Source organism: Corythoichthys intestinalis, unplaced genomic scaffold, assembly GCF_030265065.1.
Source record: "Corythoichthys intestinalis isolate RoL2023-P3 unplaced genomic scaffold, ASM3026506v1 HiC_scaffold_26, whole genome shotgun sequence".
NCBI lineage: Eukaryota > Metazoa > Chordata > Actinopteri > Syngnathiformes > Syngnathidae > Corythoichthys > Corythoichthys intestinalis.
This window is the reverse complement of record NW_026651595.1, coordinates 2092716-2110134: the sequence shown is the minus strand read 5'-3', so window position 1 is coordinate 2110134 and position 17419 is coordinate 2092716. Positions and strand designations below refer to the sequence as shown.

General features: G+C 41.9%; 1 protein-coding gene across 2 annotated transcripts in view; it reads right to left on the bottom strand.

Annotated features, from left to right (window-relative positions):
• The window catches only part of LOC130911314 (lysine-specific demethylase phf2-like), a 173696-nt gene that overhangs the window by 96501 nt on the left and 59776 nt on the right, over window positions 1-17419 (bottom strand). The window contains exons 8-12 of one of the 2 annotated variants that reach the window (XM_057829195.1): window positions 11501-11588; window positions 11289-11395; window positions 4371-4462; window positions 4184-4273; window positions 756-1097 (exon numbers count right to left, since the gene is read on the bottom strand). In XM_057829195.1, the coding sequence (XP_057685178.1) occupies window positions 756-1097; window positions 4184-4273; window positions 4371-4462; window positions 11289-11395; window positions 11501-11588 (719 nt within the window). The remainder of the gene's footprint in view (window positions 1-755; window positions 1098-4183; window positions 4274-4370; window positions 4463-11288; window positions 11396-11500; window positions 11589-17419) is intronic. The other variant, XM_057829196.1, reaches the window with a different exon arrangement.

The window sequence follows — 17419 nt, the reverse complement described above, 5'->3', positions numbered from 1 at the left end:
TTTCCCCTCGATTATAATGATTGTCTGCTCTCTGTAAAGTTTAATACCATGGAAATACTGCTCCACTGCATATTGCAACCCTCTCTGTCTGCTTCTAGATGAAATTCTTTTTAGAAAGGCAGGTTTATTGCCAGCTGTCGTAGTGCAAATTTAGAAATTTGAACATAAATCGCTTGTTGACTCAATCACTGTCACTGAGAGAATTTGACAAAGCCTTGGGATGACCAAGTTTTTCAAGGGGCCGGGGCTTGGCGATAGGTCCATTGTAATTATTATTTTTTATTGTTTCTCCGGAATCGCAGATGTTAAACAAAGGTCATTAAATGTTCCTAGGTCACCAAGAGCATACAAGCCTCCAATTTTTTTGAGTCCCCTTTCAGCCCACATCTGAAAACCACCAGCCACTCGACTAGGAATAAACTACCGGTACATTTCCCCAAATTGGAGAGAACCGAGAAAAAGTGAGAGTATCAATAATGCCTTTGTTAGCGTTAAACCATAAATCAGTAGTGCTTTTAAGAAATGTTTTTTTCTGTCTACAAGGTTTTAAGATTAGATTTTGTTGCCTGTTCAATGCAAACCCACGCTGGAGCTTATAAAAATACCACACCTGTTCATATTTTTGATTAGTTTGGTTAATTATACTACTCAATTCAATCAATTATTTTGGGTCACCGATATAGATTTAGGAGTACCAAAATGTCTTGCTTGCGTACGATTTATTGAACTTAAATATCATCTGCAAATTAGCTTACCTTTGGTTTCTTAGGCTGGTCCATTTTGCGCAAAATATCCTTTGCATGGGACTCCAGAGCTGTGAAACTGGAGGGTTTAGGTGGAGAGGGCGAATCTGTTACAGTTTTCAATTGCTTTTTACCACCCTCTTTGGCTTTGAGTATTTTCTGAGGTTTAGGCCCATTTGGCATCTTTGAGAGACTGGAAGTTCTATGGGGTGTTGGGGGGTTGAGGGGTATCTTTCTGACTCTCTCAAAGCTCGGTGAAGGAACTTCGGATGGTGAAACAGGATCTTCAGGATCAGAGTGGGGTAGTGAGAGGCCCTCCACTGGCAACTCACTCTTAGTAGCTTTCGTCGCATTCTAGGAACAAAAAAGTGGGCACAAACTGAATTATCTCCAAATAAATCAAGCATGGGGTCGTTTACATTTCACTCTCATCATGTGGCTTTTAAAAGGTAGCTAGTTTTCTTAGTCTATACACTTAAGTCCCTCTGTAGAGGTATTATAGCCAAGCCATGTATGACAGATTCCATGTTGTGATCTTGTGATCAACCAGTTAAGGGTGTACTTTTGCCATTGACTAATCTGAACAAAACGGCCGGAAGTACCCGTCCGGCATTGCTGGGATGTGCTGCCAACCATCCATTAGAAAATTGAATCGTCCCGTATTCAGAAACGAAAGTACACATCCTGTAGTAAGCTTACAAGGAACACACTCTGTCCCGTATTGTCATGAAAATACAAAAGTGTTTAATTTGTAGAATGATTGAATACTGGTATGGTGCTTTTCAAGAGTATTTAGGGGAATGCATTCCCCCACCTCTCCAGCTTTCTAACTAATGAGCTAACCGGACAATGAAAATCCCACTCATCTCAATGGTCGAGGTCATTATGATATCGGATGACAACGTAGAGTAAGCCTGAACGATATATCGTTTAAACATCGCCATCGCGATGTGCGTGTGCGCGATAGTCCCATCGCAAGCACATGCGATAGTTTTTCTTTTTTTTTTATCCACATACGCCTCACTTTCTGGTCTGCGCACAGCCTCCTACCCTCCCTCTCCCAGCCTTTTGATCCTCTCAGTCACTGCGGCACAACGATGACTTTGATCTGGCCAAGGAAGCAGACTTCACACGGGCATCTGTCAATCATCGTTTAACTTGTTAAACAGTTGAAAGGAAGCCGCGCTGGAATGAATGTGTGTACTGTGGGAACGTTGGAGACATTTAAATGCCAGAAATGATCATGAGGAGTTTGAAATTTCTACATGTCACTTCAACAGTCACAGCTAAAGTAGATTAACAGAAGCATTTAATAAAGCCAAGCATTTATCTGCTACAGTACTTTATTCTTGTTCAAAAATGATTTGGTTGGACAGTTATGTTTAAAACTTATCATAATTATGACATTTGAAGTGCTTAAAAACCATTTATTTATATACATTTTTTAAATCACTTTGGGGGGAAAAGTGAGGAAAAAAAACATGTCTTATATGTATCTCTTTCCAATGCTAAATCTGAATAAATACATTGGGCACAAAAAACACACACACAAAAAAAAAAAAAAAAAAAAAAAAATGGGGGGTGCGCTACTTCGCGGTTTTTCACTTATCGCAGCGGGTTCTGGTCCCCATTAACCCCGAAAAACAAGGGATGACTGTACACTGTGGTGATGGTGAGTCATCTAAAGTCTTTAAAAACAGGTATTTAAGTCATTTTGTGAAAAATTCTTGAAAAAAAAATATATACATTTTTTTAAAATATTGCAATATAATATCGCAATATATCGCAAACCCCAAAAAAATCGCAGCAATAGTTTTTTCCAGTATCGTTCAGGCCTAACGTAGAGTGTGGGAGATAAGTTTGAGTGAAGCTTGAGTAAAAAGCATGTTCAAAATGATAATCATTTGTTTTCTTGTTTTTCTCTATGTAGTTTTATTTTCACTATTTGTACTACATTTTTGTGTTCTGTCAATTGTGTTTGCATTTCCACATTATATTTGAAGTGATCATTTGCAAAACTGTTATTGCTGAGGGGACTTTGAACGCACCTCAGTTTATATTTGCATTTTTAAAAAAGTTAAAAATAAATTTCTGATAATTATTGTTTTTGGATATGCTTATAATCACTCAAATATGCATGTAATTAATTTATGTTTGAGTAAAATGATTATATTACAATTACTGTGTTAACCAAAAATACATGTTTAACAGGGGTATATCAAACTTGCAAATATTGTATGTTTCTATTTTATAATTACACAAAATTTGGTTGTTATCTTATTCCCGTCAATCCTCCTTCAAAGTTGGAACTTTTTGTTTGTATGTTATTTGTTTCCCCTATGTCAGTTATTAACTCGACACCTTGTCCTTAAAGTTGAGTGCACTTTATTAGTCCCCCTCTTTTCTGTGTGGATGTCGATGGGGAGGTAGGTGCCATTTGGCTGCAGAGAGTTTTGTTGGAAAATGTAATTTCCAGGCATGCATTCGGGTATAAAAATTGCATTGCATCTCTTTTTTTTTTTTTTTTTTTTTTTTTTAAATTTTGAATAGGGGCACATTGTTAAAGCCATGTTTAATGGGAGTATTGGCTTTTTCTGACTTATCAGATTGAAAGCAAGTCCCACCGCACTCTTGACCCCCGTCGTCATTTCAAACGAAACATACAACGCAGAGTCGAAACCCACCGGTCACACTTTTCACATTAAAAAAAATAAAAGTAATTAAAAGTTGACTTATCAGGCTGGGAAGTTCTACCAGTGAGGTGTCGCTTATTTTTATTTTCAGCGAGCTAACGTTACTGTTTACCAGGGGCGGCCCTTAGCAATTTGCTGCCCCAGGCAAAATTCTTCCTGGTGCCCCTTGGCTGTTGTCTTATAGTGCTGCTTCACAATGGCTTAATGTCTCACCGACAATTTCACAAACATTGGACTCAAATTAAGACATGGTGGATGTTTGGGTCCCTCCAGGGGCCAAAAGATCAGTACCTCCCTGTTGGAGCTACTGCCCTCATGACTCGACCTCCATTAAAACAAATGAAGGGTGGATGGATGGATTGCAAAGTTGTTGACTAGGTAGCATGTTCACCTCACAATTCTCAGATCAACGGTTCAACCCTCGCCAGCTGTCATCCTTTATGTTTACATGTTCTCCCTGTTCTTTTGTATAATCTCTCTGGATACTCCCTTTTTACTCTCACGTCACAGAAATACATAGCAAGTTGATTGAAGACTATAAAATTGCTTGTATTTATGGTGTGGAAAGTTGTGTTTTTGTCTACATATGCCTAGCAATTGGCTGGCAATCAGTTGTAGGTGTCCCTCGCCTCCTGCTCATTGTCAGCTGGGATAGGCTCTCATCCCTGCAACCTTCATGAGGATAGGTGGGACCGATCATGGATTGACTCTGTTGTATCATATTTGGACCATACACAATGCCGTTACCTCTGAGAGTCTAATCTCTCTGGCAAGATCTTTGATTAGCTGTGAAGGTTTCAAGTTCTCTGGAAGTTCATCTTCATGTTCTAAGAGGGACTGACATGAGAAAAAACAGACACGTGCAAAAAAGCATATATTAGGTTATGATTGATGTGATGACAGACAACATGTATTTCTCCTCCTTTCTCTGTACCTGTTTTTTTGTCCATGCTCTAAAGGCTCCATTGATGATTTTGGCACCATGGACCAGATATGGTGCTGGCTGCTTATTTGCTTTATGTAATCCTGCAAAAAGAGAAAAACAAAAGTTACGACAGAATCAATGAAGACTACTGCATTTTAAAATTCTACACTCAGGCTGACTATTATGGAGAAAAATAATTCAAATAAATAATGGATGTCTAGTGATGGTGAGATGACGCCTCGTGAAACATCGAACCACTTGAGCCAATTGGTTCGAGAAAGGGTTCATTTCTCGAAGCTTCATGTGAGCACGGTACCACCTACTGGTTAAGTGTATGATCAGTCAGTTTTCTCTCAACTAAATGAGTGATTCGTTGATTTGTGTATGTGTGTGTGTCTATTAGGAAGGAATTAATTTGTAAAATATTCTTTGACCAAATCATCTATGTACATATATTATCACATATGTATCTACAGTGATCCCTCACTTATTACTGTTAACGGGGACTGGAACTGACTGCGTAAAGTGGAAAAACTGAAACATAGGGTCATGCCCCACACCCATTTTTAACATACCTTTTTTTTGGTGTATTTATAATATCAATAAGTGTATATAAAATCCTAAAAATGCATATGTTATCATTAGAACATTAAAGAATGGTTTGAAACGTAAATAAAATATTATTAATAAAAATAACAGACAAAATAATGTATAAATAATACATACTGTACATTCATTCTCTCATGTCATGTGTGGGGGTGTATGCAAGTGTAAATACTGTACGTAGATGAATATCAAGTGCACATAAATATGTTTTTACAACTCTTTTATTCCTATGAGATGATACTTATAACAAGATTTAAAAATCTGCGTTGCACTGACTATGCAAAAGTTGAGTCACGAAGTAACGATGGATTACTGTAATAATAGTGTGTAGTGTATGCGTGGTAAAATAATTCCGCAAATGGTATTCTCATAATATGACAGGTTGTGCAATGTTTTTTTTTTCTTCTGAATTTGACATGAGCGTAATCAGGCAGGGAACAGTAAATGTGTAACTTGAACATTGATATACAGCATGGGGAGGGGGTGGGGTTCAATCATTTTCATTTAAAAACAAAAGTTTTTCCACAAAGGGCAAAGTCCTCTTTCTTGCCAGCTCTATTACATTAACTACGGTACCACTCCTTAATCGTTCACTCTCCAAACCACCTCCTAACTGTCCAGACTCTCACCTGATCTAAACTCTTCTTCAAATACCCTCATTTTAAATGTAGTCAGAGGTGTTTATATACCGTAGCAAGCTGTTAAACCGCGCAGCAAAATCTAAAGCACTCCCTGAAGCAATGCTTCGGACGTCTTCATTTTCGGAACCTCCCCTAAATGAAGCGAGCCTCAGTATGTGCTTCACGGAAATGTCCCTTCATTACTCGGCACACGCTTCGAAGGCTGGGCGCACCTCATTACATCACTAGTAATTACAAATTGCATCTGAAAAAAGATCTCAGACAACAGGAAAAAAAACAAGACAAGGTTTTGTTTGTATTAATACTGCTCCAGAAATATGTTTCTATTATATCATTCAGTGCCAAAAGCAAATCTCGAGAACTTATACAGGCATGAAAATGGGTCAGGGGTTAAAAACGTGAGAAGGGTGTGGATGGAATATGTTCCGGAAGGGCTGTCCCAAACGACAATTTTTTTCCCGATTAGTCAGCCGACTATTTTTACAATTAGTCGACTATATATATATATATATATATATATATATATATATATATATATATATATATATATATATATTTTTTTTTTTTTTAAACTAATTTAGCAATTACATTTTTGTTGACGCACAAAGACATTTTGGAACACTTAAATTCTTTATTAAAGTACAACATGTAAATAACAATAATTAATCGTACACTGAACACTGAGGTCAAATGCTGATAGTAGGCCTAAAAACTATCATTGCGATTTTTGGGGAGTTTGCGATATTATATTGCGATATTAAAATGAGAAAATTTTCACCAAATAACTTGAACAGCTTCATTTGGGATAGCTGCACTGTTGACGAAGAAAAAAAGTTTGGTCGCGCTGCCTAGCAGGAGGGAGAGTGAGACACTGTGATGCTGTATAAGCATGAAGCAGAAAAACATGAATGCATGTTGTTTTTAAATAAAAACCAGATCCTTTTCACTCGATTCCGATGCTCTGAAAAATGGCGGCATCGGCCCTAATTTTTATTATTCGGTTTAAGTAAAACAAAAAATTTTTGAAAAATTGCACGTCCTGCGATGTGACTATTGCGCATGCGCACATTGCGATGGCGATGTTCAAACGATATATTGTGCAGACTTAGCTGATTGCATTTACTACTGTGAAAGAATGGAATGTAAACAGATTAAGAACACTTTAAACAGAGTGTCATTTTAAAGTTATTCTTAGTGTAAAATTCTTTACATCTTATAGTATTAATTCTGAAGTATGTGGGATCAACTCCAGAAATCGTTATTTATATGACAAACGTGACGTGCTTTTATTTTGAAATGTTCACCGGAAGTACGTTCGCTAAACCGCTAACAACTTGCACTCCGCAAAAAGCACTTTTCGTCATTGCTTGTGGTGTCACTAATAGATTTTTTTTCTCCATTTTTTCATTTGCAAATGCTGTTAACCAGCGATTTTTCACGTTTGAAGTGTCACCTTATATCCGCAAGTTTGCGTTTTGGAAAAGACTGCCAATGTTTTATAGCAGGCTAAAGTAGGTTGTCTTTTTCCCCCATTAGTCTTGGTGTAGCAATGCTAACGTTAACAGTGTTTAATATAGATGTGTTTCCTTATCTTGTATGTGTGAACTGTAATTCTACGGCATGTTGTTTACCAATAAACACCTGGACAAAACAACTGGAGTCTCATATGTCTTCTGCACACACGCACAAATGTATGCACGCACGCAGTAATAAAACACAGCCGTGAAAATTACCGCCTTCATTTTTATTTACCTTGCGATAAATGGACTCCTTGCATATCGCGACAGGCTTAGTAACTACAATAAAACATGTTGTTAGTTAGTTATATGGTCTTACGACCCCCCCCCTAAAAAATTTCTCCTCGGATCTACACAATTCACGTAGGTCACCCTTTTTGACTTCAAAATGGCGAATTTCGCCGAAAAGTGAGTGATTTTCATGCCTGTTATAGGTTTTTCTGCCCTCGCATGGAAGGGTGCAGATGACGAAACCTACGAAAAAGTCTCTTGGACCCATTGTTTGAACCCAACAGAAAGTCAGCGATTTTAAAAATTGTGCCGCTTTTTTAGCCAATGTTAGATCAGGGTTTCTATAGGTATCAGCAAATCTCATTTAATGCTTTTTCATGCCACTTTAAACTATTTTAATGCCCATGCCCAACTGCAGATGATTTCACACACACAAATGGTAAGCATTAAACGATGAAGATTTTTAATCTTTGAAAATGCAAATGCAACTTAAATGTAAAAGCAGCTGGATGCAACTTCTGTTCAGTAAGAACACAAGACTCAGGGAGGCAATGCATACATGCAGGAGAGCTAGGAGAGGAACACCAGCAGCCCATCGATGGGTATTACCTTCAGCCCTATAATTAGAAACCAGAGTAGCTTCCGCTACATATGAGTGATTCCTGGGCTTAAGATAACAAAACTCTTTCAGAAGGAAAACTGAGAAGCAGAAACACACACACTCTCACACAAACTCATTCAGAAAAATGAGAAGGCTATATATACTGTATATATCTGACTGATTACAAGGAGTGTGTTGAAATGGTGTTGAAATGTTCTGTAAATGAATTTATGCATATTATTATTTTATTTTATACTGTAATGTCCGTAACTATGCACAGTCCCTTGAAGAGACGCTGGGACTGGAGAGCTGTGAGGTAGTAGGAAGCGAGGGGGAGATGGGCGAGATGCAAAAGTTAGCGGTTGAATGTGGCGGCAGTCTGCTGTTATTTTGTTTAGTGTTTTCTTATTGTTGTCACAATAAAGTGGAGAAAGCCATCAAAGACTCCTCTCCTTCTTTCCCCCCATTCGGGGCTATTACTATACATTCTTTAAAAACGTTTTTAAATTATTTTCTATTCACGAGAGGTGCCTGATCTGCCAAAATAAGTCCCAGAACACAGGGAGGCAAAAATCAAGAGGTGCCAGAACTTGTTCCTGCATGTTCCGGCTCAAATTAACCCCTGCTTAAACGTAGTAATAACGAATAAGAGTGGTTTGAATACGCTAAGTGGCTAATGTGGTCAACTGATCAACAATCTGCTTTAAAGCTACCTCAAGAAAACACATGCAAAAAGGATTTTGAGGCAATGAAAAGGCAATAAAAGACTCAATAAAAATACAAATAGTAAGTACTCGCCACTTTTAACCGATCTGCGCATGTGTTGGACGTCTTGCCGCGTAGAAGGAATCGCAGAAGACCGGTAGTGTTCGTTTAGTGAGCGACAAACTACGTCATCCCCGAGCATTCATTGCGCGCCTAAAGCATGGCGCACTCTGTAGGTCAAAACATGTACGAAATATTATAGATTTTTAAATCTATGGCAATATTTTATGTGTTTCTAACAAATATTTTAGTAAAAGAACAATTGTGGCTTGTTAGAGCGTACAAGTCTAAGTCCGAGGTTTCCTTTAAAATCACTGCATTATTGTAATTATTTTACTGTACGCTAATTACGGGCTTGGGTTTTTGTTTACCAAATGATTATTTTCCAAAACAAATGGTTTTTTTTCATCAAGGTACAGGTGTGAGTTGCCGGCTGGATGGCTTCCAACACCGTCCATGAAGTGGGCCGGTCTTTCAATGACTCCCAGGCCAATCCCAGTCCGCCCCTGCACCTCATTCTGATCCCCTGAAAACTAAGTAATAGGGCCCGATTTCCAATCACATAATCGGATCAGGGACATCCCTAATTGAGATTAATTAAGGGACTTGTTATATTTCTCAGGACCAGTCTTAAACTGGTTCACCTCTGTTTTTGTGGTAATGGTTTTAAGTGTCACAGTAAATCAAATCTGATGCAGCCTCTTTATAGCATCCTCCAAGGTTCTGTCTTGGTTGTGTGGTATTTGCTTTATACTTAACAGCCTTCACCAATCGGCGGCGAGCAAGCTCGCAGTTTCCCTGCAGCGGGCACGAATGCTCGTTGAGGGCGAAGCAGCTGGAGAATGACCGCCGGACAAACCGGCCGACCTTGGAGGAGCGCATGGCCGCCCGAGCCCAACCCGAGGATAGTTGTCTATTGCCAGGCACACAAAGAGGGCAGATGGGGCTGGAAGTCTGGACGATATGGTGAACCGCAGACGAGAACGGGGGCCTTCATGAGCATAAGCCGAGTATAGCGTTTTCTCGGCAGGCACGCAAAGATGACTGAGGGGGGTGTGCGACAAGTCGTGCGGTCGTCGGCCGAGTGGCCTTCTCGGTGGACAATCAGCCAAAAAATGCAAGCCTCTTTATTAAAACGTGTGCCATGATCCCAGTATTTGACATAATACAAAACACGTAGTCACTTCCTCATAAGTCCAATGGTCCCACAGTTGTCGGACTTGTTTTGCCCAATCTCTGTGGTGAACAGGAACTTTTAGAAACCCAAAAAGGCTCAAACACCTCTTCCTGGTGCAGCAACAAAAACCTGCAGCACATTTGGCTGGCGTGATGTGAAAAATAAATGAATTAATCCGTAAAATCAGCTGAATTAATCCATCTGCATGCTATAAAGCATGGATGTCCAAACCTGTCCTCAAGGGCCGCTGTGGGTGCTGGTTTTTGTTCCTACCAATCAAGCACAGACAGTTTAACCAATGACGTTTGTGCTAAAACAAGCAGCACCTGACTGCAATCAACTGATTACACTTGTGAGACACCAGATTGGTGAAAAGATGTCGTCTTGTTTTGTAGGAACGAAATCCAGCACCCACTGCGGCCCTATGTGGAATAGTTTGGACACCACTGCTATAAAGCAATGCTGTATTGATGCTGACCCGAGTGACGTCACATTCGCATTGGTCCTCCACCCGAGACTGGAACCAGAAGTCACTCATTTTCATGGCGCGGGGTTAAAAAATTTGAATAAATAAAACGATCGCTTCCACACACAAGTGGCCCATTTCATTCAGAAGCATAAAATACCGCGTGAAGTATGAAATAAACATATTTTTTGCTGTCATAGGCACTTTAAACTGTTGATGAAAAACTTTCTGCTATCTAAGGAATATTGCTTAACTGAGGAAAACGGTTTGAAAATCTGACTTGGAACAAATCATCTATGCATTTGTGTTTTCACGTTAAGACTACCCGAATAGTCTGTTTTTGTCAGAATAAAAAAAAACTGGCTTGTCCAGGTTTGGTGTAAAACTCCACAGCAAAGATTTTGACCCTGAACTTTTTTTTTTTTACCCCACCCCCCACCGTCCCAATCGCTGTTGTACACTAAAACATTAGGATAGCAGAAAACCTTTTGGGGAAGGATATATTAATAGCATGACCTGATGGATCAAACTAACACGTATGACACTAAATACTACAGGTGCACAAAGATGAAATGAAACTTTCTCCAATTATTGCTTGCTGATTTATTGACTGGAATAAAATCAAATCATTGGCTGGCATTGACAGCAATGGACGTCTTACGAATGGATGTCTATTGCCGTCAATGGCGGCCAATGAAGATTCATAATCTGTGTAGCAGGCACACATTGTGCCGGCTGCGACTATATATACAGTGTACATATATATTTTTTCAGACTATATATACAGTATATATATATATATATTTTTTTTTTTTTCAAATTCACAGACCCTTGCTTTCATGACTTTTCAGGTGCATGATGGTGTAAATTTCAATTATTTTGCTGCAGATATGACTTGGATTTTTACTTTGTGCTGTGTTCACCTTTGAATCGTTCGAGGAGATGGCATCCCACATACCAGCATGCTGTTTCAAAGTTGGGGAAAGGGGTGAGTGTTTTCATCTTCAGTCGCTTCTCAATTTCATTAGCTCTAAGGAAACAGAAATGTTTAGAACAACAGTACATTGTCAAAATGTTATCAAATTGAATTATACAATAAAGGTTATTGTGTCAGTGATAAAATATGTGCTCAGACCTCATCTGCATCTCGACGCTCAGGTTATGGACAAAATGGCCAGAGAATGCTAAGCAGTCAACTGGAGTCAGAATGGCATTGATCCAACCTGAGCAAAGGGATAATTAAGAGGAAATTATTATTATTATTCGAAAATGGATATCAGAGATAATTATCAACAGAGCTCTACATTTTCATTGTCGTGGACTGGTGTACCCGTTTGACGTACATGCTGTAATTTCCCATCTACTGTATGATGATCTTTACCGTGAAGTTCAGTCTTAATAATTTGTATTTTCTCATTCCAAATGCACTTGTACGCTTCCTCCAATTAGTATTATTGGTCAGTTAGTATTATTGTAAATGCCCTAACCCGTTCCAAGCCCCCCAAAATTCAGACATAAATCTTTTATAACTCATCAAAACATATAACAAATACATGATACAATTAGTATCTTGCACATCACTTGGAACCAGAAGTCACAAATGTCAGTGTACTCGACGCAAACATTGATAGCATTGGCACCACTCTCATCAGACATCAACTCAGATGGACAGGCCATGTTGTCCAAATGGCAGACACAAGCCTACCCAAACAGGTCCTTTATTCAGCGCTGCTAACTGGCCAGAGAGATCCTGGAAGTCAGAAAAAGTGCTACAAGGACAACAGAAGCATCAGGCTGATGCAGTTCAATTTCAACAGCGCTTGCTGGGAAGACCTTGCCCAAAATAGGTCTGTATGGCGAGACAGTCTACGTAAGGGAGCCACACTCCACGAAATCAATCTCCGCCGGGTTGCCACGGTCAAGAGACAGCACAGAAAGGAGAGAAAAATTACCACCCACGAGGCCACACCACATTCCATCCCCAGCAACGCATTCCCAATGCGCACACTATACAAAAGTTTGTGATTTCATAATTGGACTTTTCAGCCACCTGAGAACCCACAAATCCCCCCTAAGAGGACCATCAAACTCGATTTCGAGTGATTGCCGATGATGATGATAATTAAATTACTGCACAATAAACATAAAATCAGAGTTGTGTATAATTAAAAAAAAAAAAAAACAAAGAATATACATGATAATACACTTATGTAAAGCTGTCGGAACACGAGGGGCAAATGAAGAGGATGCTGGGATACACACATACACATACAGTAGAGGTCCCTCTTGGCCAATTGGATGCCAGGAATGCTAGGCAATAGGCAATTGCCCAGCAGCATTAAGTATGTTACCAGCCATACTGTATTTTTGCCTTTCGTATCCTGAAATGTCTTTCGTAACAAGAGGCAATATTTTCCCGTCTAGGCGTCTTAACCTGAAAATTCTGTATGCACAGATGTAGGTAAGTAGAGGTTCCACTGCACTTTTTAACTAGCTAAGCATTACTAATAAGGTTGCATTAAGTAGTCATAAGTGACTTAACACCAACTTTGGTCACTGCTTAGCTCAGCAAAAGATACATTTAACTAAATAAAACTGCAATTGTGTTAAGTCTTTAAGTTCCATAATTCCAAGAACGTGGTACCAATACATCCATTGCTGTCCACTGTACCATTCGGTCAAGAGGCGATCTTTGGTGATGTTCGGAACATCACAAGACATCAATAGCCACACCTGTACTGTATAATAACATTGTACTGGTTGAGGACAGGACTAGAACCTCCTGTAACAGGATCATGTATTTTTCCATTTAAAATCTCGGGAATGTTAATGTACAGAACAAATTGCAATCCATGTGTCTTTTATTTATTCTCTTGTTCATTTCCTTGCGGCTTTTTCCTTCAGGGGTCACCACAGCGAATCAGTTGTCTCCATCTAACCCTGTCCTCTGCATCCTCTGCTCTCACACCAACTACCTTTCATGTCCTCATTAACTACATCCCTCGCCTTTTATTTATTCTTTGTTCAGCTTAATCATTGAATACCCTGGTAAGTTTATATATATATATATATATATATATATATATATATATATATATATATATATATATATATATATATATATATATATATATATATATATATATATATATATAAACTTACCAGGGTATTCAATGAGTTTATATATATATATATATATATATATATATATCTTCCCATGGGCTCACCACCTGTGGGAGGGGCCAAAGGGGTCGGGTGCGTAGGGAGTTGGGCGGCAGCCAAAGGCGGGGGCCTTGGCGGTCCGACCCCCAGCTGCTGAAGCTAACTCTTGGGACATGGAATGTCACCTCTCTGGCAGGGAAGGAGCCTGAGCTGGTGTGTGAGGCAGAGAAGTTCCGACTAGATATAGTCGGACTCTCCTCCACACACAGCTTGGGTTCTGGTACCAATCCTCTCGAGAGGGGTTGGACTCTCTTCCACTCTGGAGTTGCCCATGGTGAGAGGCGCCGGGCAGGTGTGGGCATACTTATTGCCCCCCGGCTTGGCGCCTGTACGTTGGGGTTTACCCCGGTAGACGAGAGGGTAGCCTCCCTCCGCCTTCGGGTGGGGGGACGGGTTCTAACTGTTGTTTGTGCTTATGCACCGAACAGCAGTTCAGAATACCCACCCTTTTTGGAGTCCTTGGAGGGTGTGCTAGAGAGCGCCCCCTCTGGGGACTCCCTCGTTCTACTGGGGGACTTCAACGCTCACGTGGGCAATGACAGTGAGACCTGGAGGGGCGTGATTGGGAGGAACGGCCCCCCCGATCAGAACCCGAGTGGTGTTCTGTTATTGGACTTCTGTGCTCGTCACGGTTTGTCTATAACGAACACCATGTTCAAACATAGGGGTGTCCATATGTGCACTTGGCACCAGGACACCCTAGGCCGCAGTTCGATGATCGACTTCGTAATCGTGTCATCGGACTTGCGGCCGCATGTTTTGGACACTCGGGTGAAGAGAGGGGCGGAGCTGTCAACTGATCACCACCTGGTGGTGTGTTGGCTCCGATGGCGGGGGAAGATGCTGGCCAGACCTGGCAGGCCCAAACGTATTGTGAGGGTCTGCTGGGAACGTCTGGCAGAATCCCCTGTCAGAAAGAGTTTCAACACCCACCTCCGGCAGAACTTCTCCCTTGTCCCGGGGGAGGTGGGGGACATTGAGTCCGAGTGGGCCATGTTCCGCACCTCCATTGTTGAGGCGGCCGATCAGAGCTGTGGCCGTAAGGTGGTTGGTGCCTGTCGTGGCGGCAATCCCCGAACCCGCTGGTGGACACCAGCGGTAAGGGATGCCGTCAAGCTGAAGAAGGAGGCCTATCGGGCCTTTTTGGCCTGTGGGACTCCGGAGGCAGCTGACAGGTACCGGCTGGCCAAGCGGACTGCGGCCTCGGCGGTTGCCGAGGCAAAAACTCGGACATGGGAGGAGTTCGGTGAGGCCATGGAAAACGACTTCCGGATGGCTTCGAGGAAATTCTGGTCCACCATCCGGCGTCTGAGGAGGGGAAAGCAGTGCACTATTAACACTGTGTATAGTGAAGATGGTGTACTGCTGACCTCGACTCGGGACGTCGTGAGTCGGTGGAGAGAATACTTCGAAGCCCTCCTCAATTCCACCGACACGCCTTCCTTTGAGGAAGCAGAGTCTGGGGACTCTGAGGTGGGCTCTTTGATCTCTGGGGTTGAAGTCACTGAGGCGGTTGGTAAGCTCCTCGGTGGCAAGGCCCCGGGGGTGGATGAGATCCGCCCGGAGTTCCTAAAGGCTCTGGATGTTGTAGGGCTGTCATGGCTGACACGCCTCTACAACATCGCGTGGACATCGGGGACAGTGCCTCTGGATTGGCAGACCGGGGTGGTGGTCCCCCTTTTTAAAAAGGGGGACCGGAGGGTGTGTTCCAATTATAGAGGAATCACACTCCTCAGCCTCCCCGGTAAAGTCTATTCAGGGGTGCTGGAGAGGAGGGTCCGTCGGGAAGTCGAATCTCGGATTCAGGAGGAGCAGTGTGGTTTTCGTCCCGGCCGTGGAACAGTGGACCAGCTCTACACCCTCAGCAGGGTCCTCGAGGGTGCATGGGAGTTCGCCCAACCAGTCTACATGTGTTTTGTGGATTTGGAGAAGGCGTTCGACCGTGTGCCTAGGGGAATCCTGTGGAGGGTGCTCCGGGAGTACGGGGTACCGAGCCCCTTGGTAAGGGCTGTTCGGTCCCTGTACGACCGCTGTCAGAGTCTGGTCCGCATTGCCGGCAGTAAGTCGAATTCGTTCCCAGTGAGGGTTGGACTCCGCCAAGGCTGCCCTTTGTCACCGATTTTGTTCATAACTTTTATGGACAGAATTTCTAGGCGCAGCCGAAGCGTTGAGGGGGTCCGGTTTGGTGACCTCAGCATTGAATCTCTGCTTTTTGCAGATGATTTAGTGCTGTTGGCTTCATCAAGCCGTGACCTCCAACTCTCACTGGAGCGGTTCGCAGCTGAGTGTGAAGCGGTTGGGATGAAGATCAGCACCTCCAAATCCGAGACCATGGTCCTCAGTCGGAAAAGGGTGGAGTGCCCTCTCCGGGTCGGGGATGAGATCCTGCCCCAAGTGGAGGAGTTCAAGTATCTTGGGGTCTTGTTCACGAGTGACGGTAGGAGGGAGCGGGAGATCGACAGGCGAATTGGTGCGGCGTCTGCAGTAATGCGGACGCTGCACCGGTCCGTAGTGGTGAAGAAGGAGCTGAGCCGAAAGGCAAAGCTCTCGATTTACCAGTCGATCTACGTTCCTACCCTCACCTATGGTCACGAGCTTTGGGTCGTGACCGAAAGAACAAGATCCCGGATACAAGCGGCCGAAATGAGTTTCCTCCGCAGGGTGTCCGGGCTCTCCCTTAGAGATAGGGTGAGAAGCTCGGTCATCCGGGAGGGACTCGGCGTCGAGCCGCTACTCCTCCGCGTAGAGAGGAGCCAGCTGAGGTGGCTCGGGCATCTGGTTCGGATGCCTCCCGGACGCCTCCCTGGAGAGGTGTTCCGGGCATGTCCCACCGGCGGGAGGCCCCGGGGACGACCCAGGACACGCTGGAGAGACTATGTCTCTCGGCTGGCCTGGGAACGCCTTGGGATCCCGCCGGAGGAGCTGGTTGAAGTGGCTGGGGAGAGGGAAGTCTGGGCTTCCCTGTTAAAGCTGCTGCCCCCGCGACCCGACCCCGGAACAAGCGGAAGATAATGGATGGATGGATGGATATATATATATATATATATATTAGGGCTGTCAAACGATTAAAATTTTTAATCTAGTTAATTACAGCTTAAAAATTAATCGTAATTAATCGCAATTAATCGCAATTCAAACCATCTCCAAAATATGCCATATTTTTCTGTAAATTATTGTTGGAATGGAAAAATAAGACACACGACGGATATATACATACAACATACTGTACATAAGTACTGTATTTGTTTATTGTAACAATAAATCCACAAATGGCATTAACATTCTTTCTGTTAAAGTGATCCAAGGATAGAAAGACTTGTAGTTCTTAAACGATAAATGTTATAGTTACAAGTTATAGTAATTTTATATTAAAACCCCTCTTCATGTTTTCGTTTTAATAAAATTTGTAAAATTTTCAATCAAAAGTAGAGTTAATATAAGAGGAATAAAAATAACAATAATAAAAATAGACTGACCAAAGTAAGTTTTACGTGTATTTTGCATAGCTATTTTGATATGGAATGCCAGTTCATTTTTCATTGTTGTTTAACTGTGTGTCAGAATAGGGCCTCATTACTATAGACTGAAGTGCTTTTCTTTTTGTGAACATTTTTTTGGGGAGAGATAGGAATATTATTTTTGTTGTGCTTTCACTAAACAATACTTACAGTGGGGAGAACAAGTATTTGATACACTGGCAGTGTATCAAATACTTGTTCTCCCCACTGTATGTTTGTTGTGAAGGAGTTGCCAATAAACGGCGCGGTCCAAAGAATGCCTGTGTCCACTCACCTCTACTGTATAACATATATTTGTGCATATCTTACCCAAA